Source organism: Rhipicephalus sanguineus, chromosome 1, assembly GCF_013339695.2.
Source record: "Rhipicephalus sanguineus isolate Rsan-2018 chromosome 1, BIME_Rsan_1.4, whole genome shotgun sequence".
NCBI lineage: Eukaryota > Metazoa > Arthropoda > Arachnida > Ixodida > Ixodidae > Rhipicephalus > Rhipicephalus sanguineus.
In genome coordinates, this window is record NC_051176.1 from 117,188,708 (window position 1) to 117,199,511 (window position 10,804).

A 10,804-nucleotide genomic window follows, 5' to 3' on the forward strand; every position below is an offset into this window, starting at 1 on the left:
GAAACGCTCCTTCCACCTGGCAATATAATGGTCCGACGCTACGAAGTTTCCGAGCTGCAGGCTCCTGGCTACGCGCACAGCCTTTTCCGCAAGCAACCTGTTGCTAACAGCGCGCCCGGCACTGCGCTCACTTTAAAAAAACTCGAAGAGGGCATCGTCCACTTCTTCGCTTAATACGGGAGCACTGTTGCTCAGCTTGCGTCGTGACTTCGACTTGCCGAAGTTTTGTTGCAGCAAGGCTACATATTTGTTGTCCCACTCGCGAATCCTCCTGCGATCAATGTTAAAGTGCCGCGAGGTCGCGTGCGCATTTCTTCCACCTTGGCGATGCCACTGAACCACCTCAATTTTCTTGGCAACAGTGTAAGAACACATCGACGGCATCGTGCAGCAAAGTCGACCACGAGGAACAATGAACAAATGCTGACTGGCTACGTTAACACACACCAAGCCTAACGGCTATGGCTAGATCCAGCAATGGCTAGAGACGGAGAAAGGGTGCCAGTTTTGATAGGGGGCGCTTGCTCGGAAGTGGGCGGCAAATTCAAATTCCCAAAACTAGGAGGGGGGGGGCACTTCCCTTACAAAAATGTATGTAGATACTCTATAGACTGTATAAAAATGAGTTTAGACAGTCTATAGACTGTCTAAATCTATTTTTGTAAGGGTTGCTTGGAATTTTACGGTAGCTTTTTCCTATGTGAATGTGCAAGAAAAAAAATGTTAAAGTTCATACGTTGCTGCTATCATCACTAATGGAGATTTCTTTGTCACTGTCAACTGACCATAGTGGGCCATCCTCCATGCCATCAATTGCCATTGATATTCAACACTATTGAATGATTTCACGAGCATCATGGATGGGATGGTGGCGGACTCGCCAATTGGCGAGTTCGTATATGTATTTCAACCTGCTGGCTGTTGTTAACAGTGTGGCTGTCATTTAGTAGTCATGCACCATACAATGTACAGACATACTCTTTGACATTATTGTTAATTCCCACATTAAGTGGCTGCAGTTGGGACACGGTACCTTCAGGTATCACAATCAACTCAGTTTGAATGCAGCCTTCATATGTCCTTGACATGCTGGTCAAGGTGGAACTCGACCAGCGTGGCATGAAGCATGGAACAAAGCCTCAATGCTACTGCAAGGCTTCTTCTGCCACACTGTCTGTTCAGTCAGTTCTCATGTTGGTGTCCATTCATCCCTTTTTATTTGCTCGTGCTATGGCTTCTTCCAGAAACTTCTGTGCGTTCAGCAGTCTTGCAGCTGCATATCATAGCATTGCGATGACACAGGTTTTCACATTTCTTGACCACATCAGGGATACCTGCTTGGCACCTCTCACCTGTACTCTACCCAGTCAAAAAATCCGGCAGATCCCACGCACTGTGGGAATCGATGTAATGCGAAGCAGCCAGCAAAGAGCTGCATACATCGCTTTGTTTATTTTTGAGCCAAATGAAATCATTCATGCCATGGCATCTAGTTCACCATATATCGCATGTTTGCCATGCACGCGTGCATGTACAATGTGGTATATACCGTGTCAATGAAACGTATATTCTGGTATATACACTACATGACCGGTCAATTATGTTCATCATGCACTCCTGTCATGCCATACCAATTTTGGTATATATCCAGTTATCTAAACGGCCGTAAGCGCAGCGCGGCATTTAAATCATGCCACACATGACATGCATGTCATGGTTATCATGTTACCACCTGTCATTTATGTTCGTGATACATTCGCGTCACGCAATGCCAATTTTGGTGTATATAAAGCTAGCGAAACGGCCGCGATGGGACAATGAGCGTGGCATGTAAATCATGCCGTAAATGATATGCATATCATAGTTTTCAAGTTACCACCTGTCATATATGTTTGTCATACAGTCACGTTGCGCAATACCAATTTTGGTGTATATTAAGCGAGCGAAACGGCCGCGAGCGCAGCATGAGCGTGGCATGTAAATCATGTCGCACATGACTTGCCTGCCACGGTTTTCATGTTACCACCTCTCATTTATGTTCGTCATACAGGCGCGTCGCGCAATATCAATTTTGGCATATATCAAGCTAGTGAAACGTCCGCGAATGCACCATGAGCGTGGCATGTAAATCATGACATGCATGTCATGGTTTTCATGTTACCACCTGTTATTCATGTTCTTGATACAGTCACATCGTGCAACGCCAATTTTGGTGCATATCAATCAAGCGAAACCGCCGCGAGCGCACCATGTGTGTGCCATCTAAATCATGTCGTACATGACACACATGCCATGATTTTCATGTTACCACCTCTAATTTACGTTCGTCATACAGTCGCGTCACGCAATGCCAATTTTGGTGTATATCAAGCCAGCGAAACGGCCGCAAATGCACCATGAGCGTCGCATGTAAATCATGACATACATGACATGCATGTCATGGTTTTCATGTTACCACCTGTTATTCATGTTCTTCATACAATCACATGGCGCAATACCAATTTTGGTGTATATCAACCTAGCCAAACGGCCGCGAGTGCGTCATGAGCGTGGCATGTAAATCATGACGTGCATGACACGCGTGTCATGATTTTTATGTTACCATGTGTCAGTTATGTTCGTCATGTCGTAATGTCTCGTCATACCAGTTTTCCTATATATCCATTCATTTAAACGGCCGCGAGCGCCCTGAGACCATGTCATGTAAATCATGCCGCACATGACATGCGTGTCATGATTTGCACGTTAGGACCTGTCATTACGTTCGCCATGAACTCTTGTCACGTCATACCAGTTTTGGTATATATGAAACTAACGGAATAGCCGCAAGAGCCCCAAGGCCGTGGAATGTAAATCATGCTGTTCATGACATGCATGTCATGATTTTCATGTTATGACCTGTCATTTATGTTCGTAGTACAGTCATGTTATTCCATACCGATTTTGGTATACATCCGATTAACAAAACGGCCAGGAGAGCACAAAGTCGTAGGCGGCTAGATAGATAGATAGATAGACAGACAGACAGACAGACAGACAGACAGACAGACAGACAGACAGACAGACAGACACAGACAGACAGACAGACAGACAGACAGACAGACAGACACGCTCAAACTCGCAGAAGTTCGCTAAGAAATGCTTCGCATTTAAAAAATTCAAGTGGACCGTGTTGGCAGGCATATCAAAATAAAATGGTGTTTGGTTTATGTTTACAATTTCCTCTAACAAATATCCATTCTTGTGATGAAGTGCCAGCATGAACTGCTGACAAGCATCAAGCTTCTCTTCACAAGCCACTGGCAACTTATTGTAGATTCTTGTATGCCTCTGAAGGAGAAAAACCCATTTCACGAATTCTGATCCAGATTTTATTGGCTTTAAGATAACTTATGGTTAGGCCTCAATCACATATGCGCATTCACAAGTCTCCGTCTAGAGAAGCCCAGTCATCATGGCCATGTGGTGTACATGGAGTTGCCTGTCAAAGTCAGCAAGCTTGTCTTTGAGGTCACGTTAGCATCTAGTTTTCGGCCCGTGGAAACCTTTCCTGGTCAGCTAGCAACTTCGCATTGTTTTGTCCAACGTGGTGGTACAGTGGTTTCGGTGGTCAGCTGCTGACCCGAAAGTCGCGGGTTCGATCCCGGCCGCGGCAGTTGCATTCCGATGGAGGCAAAATGCTAGAGGCCCATGTAGTGTGTGATGTCAGTGCACGTTAAAGAACACCAGTGGTCAAAATTTCTGGTGCCCTCCACTACGGCTTGCCTGATAACCATGTCGTGGTTTTGGCACATAAAACCCTAGATATTATTATTGCAGCTTTGTTTGCTCCACTTAGGGACACAGGTCTTGGGGCAAGCAAAGAAAGACGTTGGTGCAGCTCTGTCGCCACTCTCTTCAGCATGCAAAATAACTATCCTTTTAAATAAGCTTCTATAGTGAAAACAACACATCACCAATTGCATTCCACTGGGAACACATATGACACACACAGGTCACACTTGAGCATGGTGTGAACCTACACCTGGTCTATGCAAACCCACTGTAAAATGTGCTCTGTCGCCCTAATGTGGTGGTCATGACATTGTGTCCGGCCCTTATGATGGTAATCTGTTGCTAACCCTGTACAAGTTGTTTTGGGTTCATGTCCAGTTGTAAAATGCAGCCACTTTTCAGATTCATTTTCTCTGGAAATAGATGCACTTTTATTTGGGTAAATATGGTACTATTCAATTTTAAAACCTACATACACCCTAATCTGAAGCTTTTGTTGTTGACCTGCCCACAACCTGTTAGTAACAGGTTCAGAATTAATTAATTAATTAATGTATTAAGTTAATTAAAGGCATTAAGTGGGTGAAAAAAAAGATATTGTCACACACGCTCCTTTCTATGTTTTATGTTACCAGCCCATTGCACATCTAGCTGCTGCCATGCACAAACCGCGCCAGAATGTCTGGGAACATTTGAGATTATTTTAGGATCATTTGTTAGGCTTGGGCGCGGAAACGCGAACTAAGTTTATTCTCGAACTAACGCGGCCACCAGCGATAATGCTTGAATGATCGATGCCACATGTATAAATGCCGACGCGCCTTGCCGTGGTTCAGTTTATTGACGGCCAATGCTCTGTTCGCTGCTATCAGTGCACAGTGTGCATTGCTGTAGTTTGACTTTCCGTTTTAAGGCCACAAGTTCGGCCAAATAAAAAGTTTCATCTTGGACACGTCGACTGCTGCCTTCATGAACGTCACGATCCCGTGACAATATCCAGAGGAGTTTCAGTAGACTTAAAGGAACACTAAAGGCAAATAACAATTTATGTCAGAGTGAAAGCCCAATGTATGACAACTTCTAAAACGGCAATATTATCAACAGCAGTGCCCTACTTACCGAGAAATTAAGCTAAATGTATCACATGATGAGCGCCACGAGTGGGACATTTTCGAAGTGATCCCGATGACGTATGGAAGTTGGCCTACCATTAAATCACTAGTAATCAAACTAGCAGCAGTAAAAAAAGAACATTCCGAGTATCAAAAGACGTAATAAAATGCTGTTTGTTCGTTTCCACTTGATTCATGGAAAACAAAACCTCCGTGGCGTTGCCATGGGGAACGGCGCGCGTGGTTCAAAGGTTCGTTTTCGCCGAACTGCGCCTCGCCTGTCTCAGTGGTAGTTTCGCAAACCGGTGTGTCTTTTCACTGGGTGCCGCGGAATGAACTCTTACGCTCAAAGTGGCTTAGTGTCATGCCATTGCGCCAGTGTGCTAAACAGTCAAAACCTCTGCGTGTGTGCTCGCTGCACTTTCGTACTGAGGATTACAAGACCAACCACAACTTGGTGAAGGCTTTGAATGTGCCCATCCGAGCAAGTCCTTGCCGCAGCGCCATTGTTGCTACTGTGGGTCCCGCTACTTCCACTCGGCTGCTACTAGTGTCGGCGGCCGCGCAGTAAAAGCGGGCAACGTTGTGCACGGCAGCAGTGACGTAGGAAAGTCGTATTATCAGGCGGGAGATTTGAAGCGCGCTAACGCGATGCGGACCACTAAAAAGGTGATTTTAATTCAAAACAAGCACTTCCTTGGCAAAAAAGCAGCACTACGAGGTTTCTGGATCGCTATTTCAACATTTAACGTCGACTTAATATTTGCCTTTAGTGTCCCTTTAAAGCTTGCGAAGTGTATTTTGTTTGGTTCTTTGTTTTGAATTGATCTTGGATTGAAGTCATATTAATGAAATCAGGTGCAAATACTTTTTAGAATCGACTGAAAATGCAGCCCCATCTGCACAGAGTGTTGGCTGATATGAAATCTGGTTGGGCTCTAAGTACCTCAGGAACAACTGTGTCTTTGCAGAATCGCTGATGAACAAGACCAATCGTGACAAGTCACTTGAGGATGACACAGAAGAGGACAGTGATGAAGTTAAGGACAAAGATGAAGGATCGGGAGACCGCATTCAGGACTTCTGAACATCTTTCCCAAAGCGTGGCCTTTTGGGCCTCACCTGTTCCTTTGCCCCTCCCCCTTTACGATTCACCACCGTTTCTCCTTGATGCACCCGCTTGTTCTGTCGGTGATAGCAAGTGCAATAGTCTGGGCCTCATCTCTTCTGGTTCACGGCCAGGAACAAAAAAAAAAATATCGGGCTGTGGTTGTCAGAAGGGACCGCATTTGTCTTCAACAGTTGTCCTGACACAAGTGTGTTTCATTTTAGTGGGAACTGACAGCAGTAGTGGCATTCTAATATGAAAACATTGGCTCTACTTTTTGCAAGCCACAGGTTTGTCTTTCATCATAGGTGCCCTATGTTTCGTTGTTACAATTGAAGAATTGTTTTTTCAGTGGAACTGAGAACATTTTTGTTATTGTTACATTGAAGAAGTCTCAACAGTATAACTCAGCTGTCGCAGCAATTGATCAAAATTTATCATTTGTTACCTCACCCATTTAGTGTGGACTCCTTAGAAGTAATAATGGACAGATGAGAAATGTGTGAGCATGGAGTGCTGTTATATATGATGTACAAGATTCTTTAAAGCTTTTATTATTTGCCCTGTTATGTTGCACTCTCATAATCACTTTTATTTTGCAACCTGTTACAGATAGGCTCAAATGATCTGGTTTGAGGGTACATATACACTTTGTTAACCTATATATGCATTTTATTTGCTCTGGGCAATTTATGATTACCAGTGCTGATAATTTCAGCGTGTTTCGCTCATTTTGTGAATGCTTCCCTGCATTCATCTGGGCAACAATGTCTTAATTTGAGGGCATGATTTAGTTATGTCTTTACCTAGTTTTATTGTATTCTAGAGCACAGTGAAGGACAAATTTTTGTGGGCTACGTAAAAGTTTTAGAAAAACCAAGGCTTGCTTTTACAAAGCTTGTAGCTTATATCTTGAGTATGTCTGTTTGGAGCTAGGAGATACAAATATCTTTTAAAACACTTATTTACTGTATTTTTTTTTAAATGTGTGTAGTGCTCTGCGAGAATACTTTTACAGTTTTGTCCATATTTGCTAACGGTGTATTTATTAAACAGCAAGAATGGCTTTAATAACTGGCACATGTTTAATGCTTGCCTTTGCTTTACTTACGTGAACCTTATTTTTATTAACACACTGCGTCACAATTTTTTGGTTGTTGTTGGTTGTGCTAATTTTGTAAAAGGCTTAATTATGTCATGTGGTGGAGTTTATTTTGCTTACTCTGTGAAGCCATGTGTTTATGCTGTGCCATTGTTGCTTTCTTTGTTTTGTTTGTATGCATTCTTAATGTTCCTGAGTCATAAAGGCCTATATTTGTGTATGCAGGAAAAATGTGAGTCTTTTAGCAACCTATGTTTCATAGAATTTGCAGAAAGCCAACAGAATCCAAGTCTTCCATTTAAGTTGAGTGCCACATGTATTATCTTTGTTAAAGGTGTGTTTATTTAGCTTTGTGTTTTAGCCTGTGAAAGAATATCAGTGGCTCTCATTGATGTTTATTTTCTTGAAGTCACAAGCTTCTGCAGTGTTGTGTTTGCATTTTCTGGTTGTTTATGAGGAATTATTTGGGACTGACGTTGGAAAGAGAGGTGTAAATGCAGTTTTAACTGCTTTTGAATCTCACTTGTTTCACAGCAACGGGCTTATAAGATTGCACGCACCTTAATTATTAGTAAGCTGTGTTCCAGCATGCCGATTCAGTGATTTAGTGTACAAAGACTTCTGTGATAATAGGTCAGTTTGTACCACACTAGTTTGCTGAATCTGATATTCTCTCTTCCACGTGCACCAATATTGCATCCTACAGTAATTGGAAAATGTTTTAGTTAAGATTACATTGTGCTGAGCTGGTGTAGGTAAGACTGACACAGATGACTGCACGCCACATGTGGGCAAATTCACAAGCTACGTGCATCAGTTTTGCTAACATTGGCATGCATCAATATAACTCGTGTCAATGTTTTTTTTTTCCATTGTTATGAACAGTTCCTTGCACATTTAAGTTTCACGTAAGCAATGTAATTTTCAGGCGTTTAATCTTCCTGAGCCAGTATGATGATTCCTTGCGCATTTAGCAAGGAGGATATCAAAAACAAGTCTGTGAGGGAAGAAAGCTCTAGCTTGCAACATATATTTATTTAAATTCAGAATCCTTCTTGTGGGTTAGTTGATAGTCTTGTTTCTCTTCGCCTGAAAAGCTGAAACTGAACACGGAGTTTCATTTACACTTCTTTGAATCTCATTCTTGTTATCAATAACTGTATCTTTATCCACCATTCAGTTTCTCAAGGTATGGTTCCATGCCAGCAGTCAGCCTGACCAATAAAACTGTGCAGTTTGAAACATGCTAAGGCACAGGGATGTCAAAACTCTCGAGTATGAATCTCATCGTGATTATGTTACTGAACAGTGGTGTCTACTTAATGTAATATTAAATATCATGCCTCTAGAAAACTTTGCCTGAAAGTCCGTCGATCAACCAATGATGTGCCCAGAGAAAAAAAGAATGAAGGCATGCTATAAGCTAGGCTTCTTTTTTTCTGTTTTGATTGTAAACCATATCTCATGTTTCATATAAGGTTAGTGTTAATAATCTGAGCATTTCTTATTGCAGTATTCTGAGGGCACTATAAATAACTCAGTGGTTTTTTTTTTTTTCTAGGCATGACAAGCATGTTTCATGTAGAATTGCTAGTATCAGTTTCCTCCATAGTGTGTTGCACAAATGTTTTATGCTGATGTGTTTTAGGCACACATGGATTACCTTGTCAAGGGCCTGAGTTTACATTTAAAGCATTTAAATGACTTGCCATGCAAATCTTGCTAAATGCATTTATAGGCATGGGTGGTGACAACAGCATCATTAACCTTTGAAGCAACATGTGCACTTTTGCATATCTAAAGTGTATCTATGAAGCCCGTTACTCGTGGAACAAACCTTTTGGGGTTCCTTTTTTTTACGTGTGGAAGCAAGAGGTACATTCCAGTGAAGGCCATGAAAGAAACTGCTGCTGTTGGTGTAAAAGTGCATAGTTTTTGGGGGCTGGTATGTTGGCTGGTAAGTTTGCTATGGCCTTTGTTTATTGTTCCCTGGCTTGGCTTGATATCTGTATATTGCTTTTCCTTCTTTTTTGTGCAAAAAGCATAGAAGCAAAAGTGAGAACTGCCTTGGTGATAGACTTTTTTTTGTGCATGCTATCTGTTCTGTGACCTAAGAGCAGGAACTGCTGTGAGCCTTTATGTGGAATCATCATGTTCTGTATGCATGTTTTTAGCACTTACAGAATCTAGCACCTACAGAATTAGCGCATGTGCAGACTTTAGTGTGTGCAGAATATTTGTGATCTGTGCACCTGTTTTACTGCATTTCCTGTCCCTCCGTCTTAACCTCCAAGGCAAGGGGGTGACTTTTGAGGGTGTACATTTGTGTTCTCAAAAGTCTTGTGTTGGTGTTTCAATCTGCTCAGAAACTGAGCATAGTCTGACAAAGCAGATGCTGTTGTATTTCTCATTGTTTTTGTGACCCCTAGATACAGGTTTGAAACTGTAATATATTGAAAAGTGAGAATGCCAAAAAAAATCCACTTAAGCCCAGTATTCATAACAGCAATTCTCCAATGTATGCCAACCACCATAAGCAAGAAGCTGGGAACTGCATCATTGTTGTGCTGTCAAGTCCTGTATGTGGCCGAGCTGATGTTCAGCTGAAACAAGGGGACCCGTACATTTTGCTGTTATTACTGTTAAAATGCCAATGCTTGTCTCGGGCTTAGCTGTCTAAAATATGTGAAAATCTTCTTTGAGCAAATTTTGTGATGTCGAAACTGCACAAAGAAAGTTCAGTTGCACAGGTGTCTGCGAGTATTCTCAAGCATACTGCATTCTGTTTTTGGCTGTCAACACTGTGTGATGGCCTTCTTAACTCTTACTTGAAATTGGCATGGTCTGTGGCACATAGTGACCGTGGAAAGTAGTATATTGCCATTTTTCTCTACTTAATGGAAGTTGCTTGTGACATTTTATCAGATGAGTGACTGGAAGGATTAGTCCTGGGATTAATGGGACTAGTGGATGGTAGTCCACAATGCATAACTAGCATCTTTGTTTAACAAAGTGTAGCAGTACAAATGTCTTCTTTTCTTATAAGTGCCATCCGATGTTTTTCTGTATGCATTTATGCCACATGTATTTACTACTTGCATATGGTCATGGTAACCACTATGTAACAATGTTTTTGTAGGCTGTGATGAATAAAGTACCACTACGAGACATAAAATTATGTAGTGTATGACCTAGTATATGTGTAATCCGTACGTATAAAAAGTAATTTGTATACAGACGTACGCAATTGCACGAATATAACACTGTTCATTTTGCAGACATGCAGACATGTTGCCTCTACCGTGCATGTCGACTGCATGGTAGAGGCAACATGGGTGCACCATTGTTCCTCTGCCATGCTCTAGGAATAAGATTTTACCAGTGCAATGTGCGGCATCTTGTTTACCTGCTGCTGTCTGTCACGAGCACCTGCACTTCCCAGGCGATTGTACAGCTGCACTCGTAAAAGTTCGCAATAAAGGAAAAGGCACACGGCTCTCTGCCAGCTAGTGTTGAGTCATTTTGCACAGATTTGGACATTGCTATTGCAAAGAAAGAATTTATGATAATGCCCCACCCCCTTTGTGCATAAACTTTTACTGTAAAACATCACTACGTATAACATAGTTAAAGGAAGACCCAGAGTTCATTATATCTTTTACTTACTGTAAAACATCGCTACGTATAACATAGTTGAAGGAAGACCCA

The 10,804-nt window shown here is 42.1% G+C and overlaps 1 protein-coding gene across 1 annotated transcript in view; it reads left to right on the forward strand.

Moving 5' to 3' along the window:
* Positions 1-10,271, forward strand: part of LOC119396509 (proteoglycan Cow) — a 51,935-nt gene extending 41,664 nt beyond the window's left edge. The window contains exon 11 of the mRNA XM_037663765.2: positions 5,858-10,271. Within this exon, the coding sequence (XP_037519693.1) occupies positions 5,858-5,973 (116 nt within the window). The 3' untranslated portion in view covers positions 5,974-10,271. The remainder of the gene's footprint in view (positions 1-5,857) is intronic.
* Positions 10,272-10,804: the final 533 nt, after the last annotated feature.